This window comes from Papio anubis, chromosome 1, assembly GCF_008728515.1.
Source record: "Papio anubis isolate 15944 chromosome 1, Panubis1.0, whole genome shotgun sequence".
Taxonomy (NCBI): Eukaryota; Metazoa; Chordata; class Mammalia; order Primates; family Cercopithecidae; genus Papio; species Papio anubis.
The window spans coordinates 33749423-33765271 of NC_044976.1; the positions used below are offsets into that span (position 1 = coordinate 33749423).

At 53.6% G+C, this 15849-nt stretch overlaps 3 protein-coding genes across 15 annotated transcripts in view; 2 read left to right on the forward strand and 1 right to left on the reverse strand.

The window, feature by feature from the left end:
• The window catches only part of KIAA0319L (KIAA0319 like), a 129170-nt gene extending 124992 nt beyond the window's left edge, over positions 1-4178 (reverse strand). For 9 of the 12 annotated variants that reach the window (XR_002515202.1, XR_002515192.1, XR_002515189.1 and 6 more), the window contains exons 1-2: positions 3719-3940; positions 862-1031 (exon numbers count right to left, since the gene is read on the reverse strand). Coding sequence is in view for 7 of the 12 variants with exons in the window: in XM_021921240.2 (XP_021776932.1) it covers positions 862-1003 (142 nt within the window). In the remaining 5 variants the exon portion in view is untranslated. Of the gene's footprint in view, positions 1-861; positions 1032-3718; positions 3951-4058 lie in introns of those variants that run through there. The other 3 variants (XM_009204667.4, XM_009204660.2, XM_017959635.2) reach the window with 3 other exon arrangements.
• On the forward strand, positions 3987-13229 carry NCDN (neurochondrin). Of its 2 annotated transcripts, XM_003891574.4 has the most exons (8): positions 4273-4392; positions 4665-4732; positions 5607-5747; positions 6836-7804; positions 8898-9139; positions 9707-9931; positions 10277-10419; positions 11706-13229. In XM_003891574.4, the coding sequence occupies exons 2-8, from the start codon at positions 4700-4702 to the stop codon at positions 12140-12142; spliced, it is 2190 nt and encodes a 729-aa protein (XP_003891623.1). In that variant the 5' UTR covers positions 4273-4392; positions 4665-4699; the 3' UTR covers positions 12143-13229. The 2 variants fall into 2 exon arrangements, with proteins under 2 accessions (XP_003891624.1, XP_003891623.1); XM_003891575.4 differs by lacking the exon at positions 4665-4732 and having other exon boundaries at positions 3987-4392.
• TFAP2E (transcription factor AP-2 epsilon) overlaps positions 12290-15849 on the forward strand; it is a 30717-nt gene continuing 27157 nt past the window's right edge. The window contains exon 1 of the mRNA XM_021935530.2: positions 12290-12477. Within this exon, the coding sequence (XP_021791222.2) occupies positions 12290-12477 (188 nt within the window). The remainder of the gene's footprint in view (positions 12478-15849) is intronic.

The following is a 15849-nucleotide window of genomic DNA, read 5'->3' on the forward strand; positions in this document are numbered from 1 at the left end:
AGGGGAAAAGGCTAGTTATCCCAGACGGTGGTCACTACAGCAGAAGGTTTTTGGTCACTGGCCATAATGGCAGCATACTCAGAAATCTTTCTCAAATTGCTGTTTTCTCACACTCATACTATGAAAGCAATAATATCAACAAAAGAAGGAAGGAAGGAAGGAAGGAAGGAAGGAAGGAAGGAAGGAAGGAAGGAAGGAAGGAAGGAAGGAGCTTTCTCCTTTGAAATTTAGTGTTCTTGGCACTGATTCCTGGCAAGAGGCTTTACCCTCGTGAAATAACCTCTAGGAGGAAAGCATAGTCTATGAAATCTATCAACATAGCCCCTTTCTATGGAAAAAGTAAGGAACGCATTTTTCCCATAAGTGTAGATTCCTTTAGGAAAGGAAAGGAAGTTCAAGACCAGCCTGGGCAATGGCAAGACTAAGCACCCATGCTGAGTGCTGTGCTACGTGCTTTAATTATACTATCCCTCAAATCAAACTATGAGGTAGATATGACCCTTCCTCAAAGATAACAGGTAATTTGCTCAAGGTTTTACAGTCATTACATGGAAATATCCAGTTCCAGGGCCCAGATCTGTCCAACTTTGAAACCTTTTTATTTTTAATAAACTTTTATCAAGTCTTAAAATGGTTGCGCCAATTCTCCCTTATGAAAAAGAATCCAGTTTAAATTCTGGTTCCAAAACAAAACAAATAAATAAACCCAACAGACTGAGTATTCACCAAAAGGATGACCATTTCCGTCAATTAGCAGATTGCTTTTCTGCCTCCTAATAGTCCTTAAAATGAACTGAGGGACTCACAAAAAGTGCTCTTTTCTTAAAAAAAAAAAAATTAAATCTATAAAGAAAATGGTACCTGTTGACAACCACAGAACACTGAAGCAAAAGCAAGTATAAAACAGGTACAGGCTTCTCAACCACTTCGCAGATGTCTGCCAATAACATCCTGATAAAATCCAGGAAGCAGGATTTGGCTTGACTCCCAGCCGCTTCTCCATGGCCTTCCAGACAGGCAGAACCAGTACACTAGAAGGACAGAAAGAGAAGAAATTACATGCCAAGTAATTAATAATTAATTCCTGGAAATGTGGAATGCTAGAGAATGTGACAGATTAGGGGAAAGAAAACTTTCAAGTTTGTCTTTAACGGCTCAACCCTGCCTATACATTTTAAACTTGGGCTTTGAGGTAGTCTATAATTAGCACGATAACAACACAGCAAGGGATGTGAAATGAATCCACTGAAAATTGAAACTTTATATTCCTTTTTCCTTTTTTTTTTTAATCTAACAGTAAATCACCTATGTGGTAGAATGGAAAGAGCAACAGCCCACAGACAAGAAGATCTGAGTTTTAGTTGCAGTTCTGTTACTAACAGCTTTGTGACTTTGACCAAACACACTTTCTTACTTTGAGGAGAAGAGGTTGCACCCTCAGAGGTAAAGGAACCTGAGGGTATGTCTGGCCCAGTATTTTTAAAATTTCTGAACGCAAATGTCTTTAGACAGGGCATGCACTCTCCAGTCTGCTACTGTCCCCGCCCACCACTATTATCATCAAAATCTATTCAATTTACACCTCAATGCTATCCACCCCAATCCCTGCATTCAACAAATATTTATGTCAGGCACTATGCTGGCTACACCAGAATCTAGGGGCTGGATGATTTAGGTCTCTTCCAGCAGAAAAACTCATTTACCATAAATTTCTTCCCTCTTATAAAGCTTTGCTATATTGTCTAAATTAGTATGTAAACACTGGCAACATTATGAGGGTTGACTGAGTTCTGAAGAAGCAATTCAAAAACTTCTGTCCAACTATGTACCTGTCATTTACATCCAGCAAATGACAGGCTGGCAACCCCTAATTCCTATCCATGGCCAGTATACAAGGAGATCATCAGCACTGCCTAGGCTGGATACCAATGCTGACTAATACGAGGAACCAGACACAGACATACACACACCTGCAAAACTAAGGTGCAGCCCACCCAAAAAAAGGCTTTCGCAGAACCACACGCATCTGAAGGACTTCATCGTTCTCATTCACTTCCATCCATTCCTATTTCTAGTTGTTTTGTAGTTGTATTTCAGGGAGCAGGGGGCAGAAAGGAGGTGTGTGGGCCAGAGACATGTTCAAGAGATTATGAAATGGAGCCTAAGTTAGAAAGTACATCCAGCAACTTCTCTAGTTTCCCAAGACGGAACGAGTGAGTATGCATGTGTGTGTGTATGTGTGTGTATGAATCTTACCCAACACATTTCTGCCTACCACAAAAGGATTTAAAACTCAAGGTGACTCAACAGCTGTCATCAATAGCCTGACAGGTAGGTGGGAGAAGCAGAAAAGAAATGAATAGCTTTTGAAAAATGGAGTAATAAACACCATTGGACTAACAAGCTGATTAGAAGTGCAAAGTCTAACAAATCCTGCATAAGAGAAAGGCAGAGTTAATTTCATTTGAACTCCTAACCAGTCATTCCTCTGAAACCTGTAATTGCCTAAGAGCACAAATCACTGCTAGGGTCCAGTTAAAGGCTTGCTGACCAAAGGCAAGAACAACAACACGTCACCAAGATCCAAATTGTTTGTTATTGAATCAAAGGGTAACAACCCAGGGAGAGAACACACACCCCCACAAAACTTGACAAATGAAAATCTAGAAAAGCTCACAATAGTTCTGGCATTTAGGGCGTTACAAGTACACCCAAAATAAAAGCACTCTCTGTTGCAGCAGCTGTTCAGACAGAGCAGGGGGTAATGTTTACTTAATACTTCAGGTTGATGGGGGACGTATCATAGTTCAGTCTGTCAACTACATACGTGGAACTCCATTTATGTACACAGCGATAAGATATGTTTGAACAACGACGGAGCACGTCTGAAACAGCCTATTCAGTTGGTATGAGTAATCGAGAATAAAGCTCTTTTTTAAAAAGTCTCAGATATTTGGGAAAGTTACAGCACAGGCTGCCATGAATAGCTTTGCTTATATTTGCAGACATTGTTTTCCAAATAGCTGGAAAAATGAACAGATTGTTCTGGGAGGTCGTCTTTCCAATTTGTTCCTAGTTTTCAGTCTGTTAATCACAGAAGAAAGCACAAGGAGAGTCAGTTGATGTTCTTCACTAACTGCAACTACTGTCAGTTGGACACAACCACTATGAGACCAGAAGCCAAAGCGTTCCTGGAATCCCGCCAGAGGTTATCAATTTTGACTTCCTTCATTTCACCTTTGTGCTCACTGCAGCCACTACAGGACCCTCTGTAGGGCATAATTTTCAAAATCCTGGATGAGGCAGGTTTCACATTATAATGGACACATCGTGCTCAACCCCGTCCCCTCTTTATTCTGTATCAACTTTCTATCTCTGTGGGGAGACCAAACATCAGAGACAGCAACTAAAGGCTAGGCTGCAGAGGTCGAAGGTGGAAGAAGGACGGCAGCGTCCCGAACCCTGGCTGGCTGCCTGGCTGTCAGGGGATAGAGGGAGCTGCATGACTAGGCCCGGGCCCGAGAGAGGCGGGGTTCAGCCTGGGACCCAAGCTGCGCACCTGCAAGGCCAGAAGCAGCTGGCTGCCCTGGCCGAGCCAGGGGCGCCACCTCCGGACCCAACATCCGGCCAGCGCACCCGCTGGCATCGCCCGTCCCGCTTGCCCCTCCCCTGAGCCCATGGTCCTCGGCCTGGCAGCCAGCCGCCCCCGGCCACCTACCGGGGCTCAGGGCCACATTGCGCGGCCCCGGCTCTCGGTGGCCTCCGCCTCCTCCTGGTCCATGGGCTCGGGGAACCCCAACCTTCGCTCCCCTCACCCGGAGGAGGAGGAAGAGGAAGAAGGTAGTGCGGGCTCCCCACCCGGACAGCTACCTCTCGCCTCAGCCTCCCTGGACAGCGACGGCGGCCGGAAACGCCGCCTCCTCCCACCTCCCCGGGACCGACCCGGAAACACACTCTCCATGCTAACCAAGCCCTCCCGCCCCTCCCCCGGGAAGCGCAATGCCGGCCGCGAGCCCAAGGGGGAGGAGGGGCAGTGCTGGGCGGGTAAAACTACGCACAAGCGAAGGAATCGGGGCCCCCAGTCTCTCGCCGCCCGCTTTCCAGAGGCAGTCTGCACCTTGCCTCCTTCGCGCGAGCCCCAGGCCCCAGACTCGGGCAATACCCACAAGCAAGATGGCGGCAACGGCGGCACCCCCTACGGCTTAGCGCCCTGACTTGCCATTGGCCAGAACGCGGAGTGAAGCAGCCGCGGATTGGTCGAGAGCGGTGCGGGGGTGGGGGTGGAGCTGCAGCAGCCTGGAGCCAGGAGTGGGCAACGCGGCGTGAGCAGCGGCCCGAGGCTCCTGGAGCATCGCGCTGGGAGAAGACTTCGCCGCTCGGGGCCGCAGCCTGGTGAGCTCAGCCCCCTTCGGGCCCTCCTCTGCATCCCAGCCGGGGCCTCTCCGAGCCGGCGCTGATCGATGCCGACACACCCCGGGGACCCTATCGCGACTCCATCGCGCCATATCGCGACACCATCGTGCTCTGTCGAGACTCCATTTTGTCACAGCCCTTTTCAATATATATCTCTTTTTTTTTTAATTTGCCCTGTCATCTTTGGGGGCTGTCTCCCATGTCGTGATTTTGACGTGATCTCTCCGTGACATCACCGCGCCATCGTGAAGTGTGATCTCATCGCCGCCCTGTCGTGACTTCATCAATGTCGTGTTGTGACCTGGCTGCGGCGGGACAGGTGGTGACCGCCAGGAACCCTGCTCCCTTTCTCATCTCCCCATCTCAGCAGCCCCGCTTCGATTATCCGGCTTTTGGATTCTCCGTTGTCCTGGGAACTATCCGGGACCCCCTCTTGCTTCTCCAGCCCCTGCCGGCATCCACAGGCTGGTAGCGGGACGGGGAGGGCGAGAAGAGGGAGCGCAAGGGGTTAATTCTGCTGCTGCCGCTGCTGCCGCTGCTGCTGCAGCCTCTACCCGAGGGAGGGAAAGGAGAGGAGGCAAGGAGCCTGCGGGGGCGACTGAGAGCCCTGGCTGGAGGGGTGGGGTCCCCAGAGGGGACCTTGCCTGGTGAACACCTTGTATTCTCACTTCTGAAGCGTATCTCTGCCTCTGAAGAAGGGAGGGGAAAGGAAGCCTAGGGTATCCTTTTCTCCCATGTCAGCCTGAGTCCGGATAATCGAACTTCAACCATGTATGTCTCCATTCCTCCCTGTCTGTCCTCACCACTCACTCCCTCTGTGTCCCTGTGGAGGGAGATAAAACCCAGCCTCTGGTGCCAGGGGGACAGCTGAGCAGTGGGGCCAGCCCCCGCCCACCCCCAGGAGACTGGTGAGGAGAGCTGTCCAGCTGAGCAGCAGCATGCATGGTCCTTCTTTCCCGCTTTCTGGAGGTGACCTTGGACCAGGGTCCCTTCTTTATCCCTAAGGGTTTGCAGATCCAGCCCCTTCAAGGGGCTTCCCCAGGGAAGGTCAGTCCTGAGGAGCCCATCCCTCCAGATCCTCTCCTCCCCTCCCTCTGTGCTAATCCCTCCCTCCCTCCATCCTCCACTCTCACCCCCACCCCACCCCCGTCCCTCCTCTGCAGAGGGATGCTCAGTCCCTCTTGTGTTCACAGTTGGGCAAGGCGGGCATCATGGCCTCGGATTGCGAGCCAGCTCTGAACCAGGCAGAGGGCCGAAACCCCACCCTGGAGCGCTACCTGGGAGCCCTCCGTGAGGCCAAGAATGACAGCGAGCAGTTTGCAGCCCTGCTGCTAGTAAGGAGCTGGCTGAAAATTGGGAGGTGGGAAGGGCTGGGTGGTTGGGCCCCCAAGGAATGGGGTCAGTGAGTCCCCAAGGATATGTAGGTAGTGCTAGCAACCCTGGAGGCACCAAAAAGGCCCAAGACCCCTACCTTTGTGCTCTTTCTTGCTCCCCCTGAGAATGGGGGCAAAGGGGAGAATGGGACTGAATAGGGCTGTGGCACTAGGGGCCTTGGAGGAGGCTGCCTGAGTCTGTTTTCTGGGGCGTCCCAGAGCAGATGGGAGCTGACTCATAGGGTAACAGCAGCAGGTAGTAACTAGTGCAGAGTACTTGAGGGCTGGGGATGGTTGTTCCGGGCCTGGAGAGAGTAGCAGGGCTGGAAGTGTCTGGGGAGGGGTCCTAGGGGATGGCCAGGATGGCAGTAGGTAGGTTAAGGAATGGGAGCTAGTTCGGGGCTTAGCCTTTTTGGAGGAACCCAAGCTGGGGACAGCAGAGCAGAAGCTGCAGTGCTAGGAAGGGGGGGTTGTGTGTGGGGGGTGAAGGGAGGAGGGAGTACAGCCGCTGCTTGTTTGCCATGGCAACAAGGAGAAGGCTCTGGAGTCAAGGGCTCACACTGCAGCAGAGGAGGTGTTTAGGTGAAATGTAAGGGGAAATGTTTTGACAGGCGGAACGGCGAGACACAGGAGCCATTTCCCCGGAGAAGGTGGCAGAAATGGATCAGGGACTTCTCTGGAGGGAGTAATTAAGGAAGGACCCTAAATCCTTGGGGGATCTTAAACACTGAGTTCTAAGCCCCTTCCATCCCAGGTTGTGGGCATTTAGACATCAGGAAGAACTTCTCAACTGGCCAGGTGTTGAAATGCTCAAATGAATGGTTGAGGAAGACTAGACCTCACTTCCATGGGACAGTCACAGATGAGAGGAATCCCAGAGGTCATATTTATCTGCCTCAAAGGAGAAAGAAGGAGCTGGATGAAATGACTCCAGATGAGTCCTGTTGCATAACCTCATCCTGTTAGTCCTCAGTGCCCCGGGGTGCAGGGGAGGGACCGTCTTTGCCACTTCTTCCTTTTATCCTGATGATAGCACATACCCCCTATAGGTGACCAAGGCAGTCAAAGCAGGTGACATAGATGCCAAAACTCGGCGGCGGATCTTCGATGCTGTCGGCTTCACCTTCCCCAATCGTCTCCTGACCACGAAGGAGGCGCCGGATGGCTGCCCTGACCATGTTCTGCGGGCTTTGGGCGTGGCCCTGCTGGCCTGCTTCTGCAGTGACCCCGAACTGGCCGCCCATCCCCAAGTCCTGAACAAGATTCCCATTCTTAGCACCTTCCTCACAGCCCGGGGGGACCCGGACGATGCTGCCCGCCGCTCCATGATTGATGACACCTACCAGTGCCTGACGGCTGTAGCAGGCACCCCCAGAGGGCCTCGGCACCTCATTGCTGGTGGCACCGTGTCTGCCCTGTGCCAGGCATACCTGGGGCATGGCTATGGCTTTGACCAGGCCCTGGCACTCCTGGTGGGGCTGCTGGCTGCTGCCGAGACACAGTGCTGGAAGGAGGCGGAGCCCGATTTGCTGGCCGTGTTGCGGGGCCTCAGTGAGGATTTCCAGAAAGCTGAGGATGCCAGCAAGTTTGAGCTCTGCCAGCTGCTGCCCCTCTTTTTGCCCCCGACGACCGTGCCCCCTGAATGCTACCGAGATCTGCAGGCCGGGCTGGCACGCATCCTGGGAAGCAAGCTAAGCTCCTGGCAGCGCAACCCTGCACTGAAGTTGGCAGCCCGCCTGGCACACGCCTGCGGCTCCGACTGGATCCCGGCGGGCAGCTCCGGGAGCAAGTTCCTGGCCCTGCTGGTGAATCTGGCGTGCGTGGAAGTGCGGCTGGCACTGGAGGAGACGGGCACGGAGGTGAAAGAGGATGTGGTGACCGCCTGCTATGCCCTCATGGAGTTGGGGATCCAGGAATGCACTCGCTGTGAGCAGTCACTGCTTAAGGAGCCACAGAAGGTGCAGCTCGTGAGCGTCATGAAGGAGGCCATAGGGGCTGTTATCCACTACCTGCTGCAGGTGAGGGTGCAGTGACCCACAGAGGGGGCCCAGTATGGGGGGAGCCAGTGCTGGAGCTGGGAGGCAAGGGGGAGGAGAATAATGGGGAGACAGCGAAGCTGCATGTCCACACAAGCTGATCCTGTAGCCAGCACTCCAGGGAGTAGCGTGCGGCCCAACCTCCCTCTCTCCCTCCCTCTACACAAGCACCATACCACACACCATATGTGCACTCACATCACAGTACACACACACACACACACACAACACAGTAACCTCCCACTCAAACGCTCCCCCCGATACACACACACTACACGCCACACACCTCTCCCCAACACATGCACACAAGATTGAAGCAGTCTGTTCTGCTCACTCCGTAGCATTGTTCTGTACACGCACACACCCGGACTTCTAGTGGTGCAGGGAAGAGAAGCAGGGCTGCTTGGTTCCTGGCCTCTGCAGAGGTCCAGCTAGATCAGTTCGCCTGCCTCCCCTGCGTCCCCTCCTGCCTCCCTGCCTGAGAGGCCAGCTGTCCTGTCCCACAGGGATTCACTCATGACTCTGGTATCTTCAATGGCCTGCTCCAGCCACCGAGCTCACCAGCCATATACTCCATGCACCACACTAAGCTCATGTCTTTTTTCTGACTTAGCCCAAAAGAGAGCATCCCCTCATTCCCACCATTGGGAGCAGTTACACGGTAGCCAGGAACCTGCCCTCCCGCCGTACGTCAGAGCTGCTGTAAAGGGCGTTTAACTTAGCTTTTGACCTGTGAATTTCCTTCTAGCCTTGAGACACTTCAGAGGTAGGAAGATAGGGAGATGTGACTGGAGCCTCAGTGAGTACAGGGGCATGTCACTCAATTCACTCAGGCCCAGTTCACTCAGCAGATATGCATGGAGGGCCTGGCTCACTCTGTGCCAGGCCCTCGTGTGTGTCCCTACCACATGCTAGGTGCTGGGTTCATGGGACAGAATAAGGGTTGGGGCCTGCCTTTGAAAGGCTCACAGGCCAGAATTCCCTTCCAATTGTATTATTTCTAGCTGGCTGGCCTCTGGCAAGGCAGGGAGGGTCTCTGGTCCTGCTCCATCTCAAGGGGGTCCTGTGGCAACAGGTGGGGTCAGAGAAGCAGAAGGAGCCCTTTGTGTTTGCCTCGGTGCGGATCCTGGGTGCCTGGCTGGCCGAGGAGACCTCATCCTTGCGTAAGGAGGTGTGCCAGCTGCTGCCCTTCCTCGTCCGCTATGCCAAGACCCTCTACGAGGAGGCCGAGGAGGCCAATGACCTTTCCCAGCAGGTGGCCAACCTGGCCATCTCCCCCACCACCCCAGGGCCCACCTGGCCAGGAGACGCTCTCCGGTGAGTCTGTAGTTACAGTCTGTCCAGCTAGATCATTCTACAGAAAAGCGTAATACAAGGACACCCCTCCCCACAAGCTGAGTTGTGCCAGGCTTCCTGATTGGGCCATGAGATTTCCCTTAGGGTTATTTCTGTTTTGGGGGGCTTGTTCCCACAGGACTCCTCGGCTGCCAGGTGTCACTTGCCAACCCCAGATTTCTCAGTTAAAAGAGAACTTATACTTATTGAGCACCTACTACGAGCCAGGTATTTTGCTATACCCTTTACCAAAATGATCTCATTTGGTCCACGTGGTAAATCTAACAGAAGTCTCGTTCACATATGAAAGATTAGGAAACTGAGGCTCATAGAGATTCAAGTCACTTGCCCACAGTCACACTTTGTGGCAGAGCCCAAGTTCGGTCCTGGGTTGTGCGACTCTGAAGCTTGTGCATTTTCTGTGGTACCTGCGAGGATGTGTCTTTCTCCCCTACTTCCATTTCTCTTAGGCAAGGTGCCCTAAAAAGGGAATCTATGTGCCTTTACCTCTCCTAACCCCACACACATCTGTCCCTTCCACATCCCCAGGCTCCTCCTGCCTGGCTGGTGCCACCTGACCGTCGAAGATGGGCCCCGGGAGATCCTGATCAAGGAAGGTGCCCCCTCGCTTCTGTGCAAGTATTTCCTGCAGCAGTGGGAGCTCACATCCCCTGGCCACGACACCTCGGTGCTGCCCGACAGCGTGGAGATTGGCCTGCAGACCTGCTGCCACATCTTCCTCAACCTCGTGGTCACCGCACCGGGGCTGATCAAGTGAGGGGCTCGGGAGAGGTGGGGGAGGAGGCCGGAGGAGGCAAAGGGGGCTGCCCAATTGCCTCAGTTCTCAGTCTCCTACTTTGCCCCCCATGCCCATGGATTTGTTAGTGCTAGAATGGGGGTCTCAGAGTAGGCATAGCTAGCCCCACACAAGGATTCGGCATATCTAGAACCCCCAGGTACTATCTCAGCATGTCTGCCTGCTCCAATCTCTGCCCCCCAGATGCTATGTTTGGGGCCCAAAGTTAATTCTTCACCCTGCTGCCTAATTTCTTGCCAAGGGCTTGATTTGGCTGTACTAGACCCCCACCTACCTCCATCCTTCCCCGCTTTCTTTTCCAGGCGTGATGCCTGCTTCACATCTCTTATGAACACCCTGATGACATCGCTACCGGCACTAGTGCAGCAACAGGGAAGGCTGCTTCTGGCTGCTAACGTGGCCACCCTGGGGCTTCTCATGGCCCGGCTCCTTAGCACCTCTCCAGGTAAGAACTGGGGATCCAGTCCTAATGGAATACCTGGGTGGACCTCCTGTGTTTGGGGCAAAAGTCATCATTTTCAGAAGATGGTTTTGCAGAATTCTCTAAGCAAGAGGAAATCTTTGCAGTGTATCTCCATCCCCCACCCCCACCGTTCTTCCCAAAATGCTAACATTCTCTTTCTTCTGAAGACTTTTAAGGCAAGGTCTGGTGGGTGTTAAGTACAGACCTGCTCACAGGCACAGGCATAGGCACCTGGAATCCCTGGCAGCCAGAGGAATCTGAATCCAGTGTTTTTAAGGTGGAGCCGCCCCCACCCAGGCCTTGAGTCAGAAACCTGACTTCCTTCCATTGATGTTTTTCTCTGCTCTGCTCGGCACCTCACCCCCGTCAGTGACAGGCGTCAGCACTTGGTGTCCTTCTATGCACACCTTCTCCCTAGCTCTGCCTCACTCTGGCTGTTTGCAGGGGGAGGGATGTCCCCTCCAGCCCCCGACAGCCCTCTGTGTCTCCCACTTTGGCCGTGGGTGTCTGCTTGGGTCCCTCTGTCCCTGCCTGTTCCCTGTGCCCCATCTGTCAGGTTGGAGGAGCTGAGCAGATGCCTGGGAACAGGGTGTAACGTGCCCATACCCTCCACTGCCTCTGTGTTCCTTTGGTGGGGATCCCAGCAGGGTACCCAGCCATGGGAAGGGGCGCACATCCCTATACACCAGGAGCCCACTCTGCACTCTCAGTCCCAGCCTGCCTCTCCACAGCCCCTAATTTCATGGTCCCAGTTCTGGCTCACCCTCAGATACCACCAGGTTAGGCTGAGAGCACCTGCAGTGTGAGGGTCACCCCCTGAACAGCCCGTAAGCAAAGCAGGGTCACTTGCTCATGTTCCTCTATGGCGCCCTCTTCTGGCCCAAGGATCAAACTGGTGCAACCCCCTTAACCTGAGTCTGAGCTCTGTGTCCAGATCCCTGAGGGGCTCTCTCTCCCATCTGACCCTGTGGCTCACCCCCACCTCCTGTGCCAGTAGAGGTCTTGGTGGTTGAGTGTACCAACGTGATCACATTTAATTCTCACAACAAATTTCTAAGACGAGCACTATTGGCCCATGTTACAAGAGACCCAGAAAGGTTAATTACCCAAGGTCGCACAGTGAGCATCTAAGGCAGGGTTTGAACGCAGGCAGTCTGATTCCAGGCTGTGCCCTGGCTCATGTATGTGTCTACACAGAGGGCTAGGGAAGGGTCTGGCACAGCAGCTGGCCTGTCCGATTCACACCCCGCTCCCTCTGTACCTTGCAGCTCTTCAGGGAACACCAGCATCCCGAGGGTTCTTCGCAGCTGCCATCCTCTTCCTATCGCAGTCCCATGTGGCGCGGGCCACCCCGGGCTCAGACCAGGCAGTGCTAGCCCTGTCCCCTGAGTATGAGGGCATCTGGGCTGACCTGCAGGAGCTCTGGTTCCTGGGCATGCAGGCCTTCACCGGCTGTGTGCCGCTGCTGCCCTGGCTGGCCCCTGCTGCCCTGCGCTCCCGCTGGCCCCAGGAGCTGCTCCAGCTGCTAGGCAGTGTCAGCCCCAACTCTGTCAAGCCCGAGATGGTGGCCGCCTATCAGGGTGTCCTGGTGGAGTTGGCGCGGGCCAACCGGCTGTGCCGGGAGGCCATGAGGCTGCAGGCGGGTGAGGAGACGGCCAGCCACTATCGCATGGCCGCCTTGGAGCAGTGCCTATCAGAGCCCTGAGGGGTGTCCACCGGGGACAGACCCGGGGTTGGGCAGCGAGGGAAGGAGGGAGGAGGCATCTTCCCTGAAGCCCCCAAACTGGCCCCCCCCTCCCCAGACTTCCCCCCTAAAACACCCCAGCTTTCTGGCTTTTCTGAGGGCAAGGGCATGGTGCCCACCCTCAAGTGTAAGGAACTGCGTTCCGCCCCTCAGGCCCCCATGGGGGCAGGGATCGGCTTGGAAATCAACGTGGTTGTCCCCGCCAGGCCGGGGAAGGTTGGAGCAGCCCCCAGGGAGGGGGCACTAGGTGTCATTGTGCCCGATGTCTGGCTCCCCTGCGGGAGGGAGGCTCCAGGGTAGGACAGGGCTGGCAGGAGCAGACTGCCTCAGCCCATGTGCCCTGCCGGCCAGGGCGTGGGCTCCCCTCGGCTGTGGTGCCTCCTCTGGCTCCCCAGGTCCACGTCCTTTAAATTGGCCCTTTGGCTCTTGCCCTTGGCTCCTTTGGGCAGACAGCAGGCTTAGGCCATTGACATCGCAGTTCTTCCTATCAACTTCAGTGACCCAGGGTCTGAACTGTCCCCATTCTAGGGCAACCTGGGGCAGACAGGCCTGGTGGGGGGTGGGGAAACCTCCTTCCACCAGAGCTTGCTTGAAGGGACCCAGGAGTCCTTGGGCCCAGATCTTTAAACCTTTGTGTCGTGTTGCAGCAGAGTGACGATGGGGGTTGGGGGGTTATTTATTTTGCCTGTCCTTATCCCTGCTTTGACACCTGAGCATCTGATTCCTGTCCCCCTCGTGCCATCTCGCCTGGCTGGAGCCAGGAACAGGAGGGACACTTCCCAGAATCCGCATGTTTCCCCAGTGATTGCACCCCACCGCCACCGTGGTGCCTGGCTTTAACTCCCACCCCTGCTATGACTCCTCTCTGCAGAGACGCGACTGGCGGCTCCAGCAGGGACTACCTTTCTTATGAACCCAGGGGGACCCCCCTACACACACTTGATCCCTTCCTTCCCTCCCCCCTTCCCTCCCCCAGTGCGTTCTGTGATCGCCAAGTTCAAAGCTGTGCACATGTGGACACTCAATAAATGTTCATTGGTGACGAGAAGCCTCCTGCGTGGTCTGCCCTGCACCTGCCCTCTCCCTTCCAGGCTCCATCAGTTCACAGCTACCAGGTGCTGAACACACGCCCTGCTAAACACATCACGAGTCTTACCTCATTCAGCCCTTCCAAGAATCCTCTGAAGGGTTCTGATTTTACAGACAGAGCAACTTTGGCATGGGTAAGTGATTGGCTCAAGGTGTTGCCGCTAGTCGGTGCCAGAGCCAGGACTCCACACAGGCCGTCCAACTCCCCAGCCCACATCTTTCACTTGTACAGCAGTTTGCCAAACTCATGTTGACGTGGCCAGGCCTCGTGGGGGCTCTGGTGCTCTGAAGTACAGATGAAGCACTGCACCACCCTCTATGTCACTGGCTTGCTGCCAAGTGGCCCTGCCATATCCTCCCATTTTTAAAGAAATCAGAAATCCTAATCTTTTTTTTTAATTGAGATGGCGTCTCACTCTGTCTCCCAGGCTGAAGTGCAGTGGCACGATCTTGGCTCACTGCACCCTCTGCCGCCTGGGTTCAAGCAATTCTCCTGCCTCAGCCTCCCAAGTAGCTGGGATTACAGGCAGCTGCCACTGTGCCCAGCTAATTTTTGTATTTTTAGTAGAGACGGGGCTTCACCATCTTGGCCAGGCTGGTTTTGAACTCCTGACCTTGTGATCCACCTGCCTCAGCCTCCCAAAATGCTGGGATTACGGGTGAGAGCCACTGCGCCCGGCCCAGAAATCCTAATTTTTATGTGAAACCCAACTTTTGAATGTCAGTAACTATCTTTAATTAAATAACTACTGACCCAACAAAACATGCAGGCCAAGTGTAGCTTTTGGGTTACCAGCTGTTGATCCTCTATGCCAAATGAGAAGCCAGAGGGCCTGTGAGCTTCAGCCGGAGCTGAGCCAGGTACCCACTATGGGTACTTCACCAGTCCTGAGCTAAAGCTATGGGGTTGGAGCCAGACAGACCCCAGACCCACACCCCCTGCAAACTCCTCCACCTAGGCCCTCAAACCTATAAGCACGTGCTGAGCATAGCCTATGTGTCCACCTGTGGTTGGCTATGCATAGACAGGAATATTTGTTTATTGACTGGATGTACTGAAAGCCATCTTCTTAGCATGTATTCTCTGGGGTAAATATGAAAAAGACATAGAGGCTGGGTGTGGTAGCTAACACCTGTAATCCCAGTACTTTGGGAGTCTGAGGTAGGAGGATCACTTGAGCCCAGGAATTCAAGATCAGCCTGGGCAACGTAGTGAGACCCCATCTCTACAAAAGAAAAACAATTAGCCAGGCATGGTGCCTTGTGCCTGTAGTCCCTGCTACTCCCGAGACTGAGGCGAGAGGATCTCGAGCCCAGGGGTTTGAAGTTATAGTGAGCTATGATCACACCACTGCATTCCAGCCTGGAAGATAGTGTGAGATCCTGTCTCAAAAAAAAAAAAAGTGTAAGCAGTGGCTTCTATGTAGGTTCTATGTAGGTACAAACACAGTGTGGCTGGAGCATGAGAGCCCCTCAGACTGGCCAAACAATTACAGGAAAGCTTACAGTAACTATGTGCTCTGAGACTTCAGGGTGAGGAGGGGCTTGCCGGGCAGACACGAAAATGAACAGCAGGTATGAAGGCATGCAAGCTTGAGAACTGCAAGTAGTTTCTCACTCCGCGGTGTATACAGTGTGAAATGTGGAGCGGTGGAAGATGAGGTTGAACCAGCAGGCATGGACCAGATCCTACTATGCTGTGCTTAGAAGCTTAGACATGGAATCATGCTGAGAGATCAAACTGCAGTTTTGTTTTGTTTTGTTTTGTTTTTTTTAGAAACAGGGTCTCACTCTGTTGCCCAGCCTGATCTTGAAACTCATGGCCTCAAGCAATCCTTCTGCCTCAGCCTCCCAAAGTGCTGGGATTGTAGGCATGAGCTACCATCCCTGACCAGACTGCAGATTTGTTAGCAGATTGAATGTGATCCCGTTTGCATTTTGGGAAGATGATGCACTGCAAGAGGAATGGCTGAGCCAGGGAGCTCAGAGAGGAGGTGCTAAGTCTGAACTAAGCCAGTGGCAATGAGGTTGGAGAAGATGTAGGTAGTAGTTAACAGGCCTTGGTGATTAATTGGAAGTGAAGAGGGATAAAGAAAAGGGCGGGTAGAACCAAGGATGACTCCCAGATTCCTGATCTGGGAGACTGAGTGGATAATGGGGCATTCACTGTCACTGGGAACACTGGGACAGAAATAGATTTGTACATACCACAGACAACTCAGCTTGGTAAATGGCGAATTTGTGCTGCTCATGGAATATCCAATGGGTAGTTGCTTTCTATGGTCTGGAGCTCAGAGAGAGTCTGGGCGAGTGACAGATTTGGGAGCTGTCAGTATAGAGGGTCCCTAAAGTCATGGGAGGGACTGAGATCATCTGGGGAAGTGAAAAGAGAAAGGTCCCAAAAAAGTGACAGCCACCCATGGTCCCTACTGTCAGGGTGCTATCCCTCCCACAGTGGAGAAGTCAAACCCTGAAAAGCTTCCTAATGCAAAGCAGAGTTCTGTGCTTAAATGAGGTATGGTCAGAGTTCTGGCTTGCTCTTGGTATTTCAGCGGAGTGGGGAAAAGGGAGATCTGAGC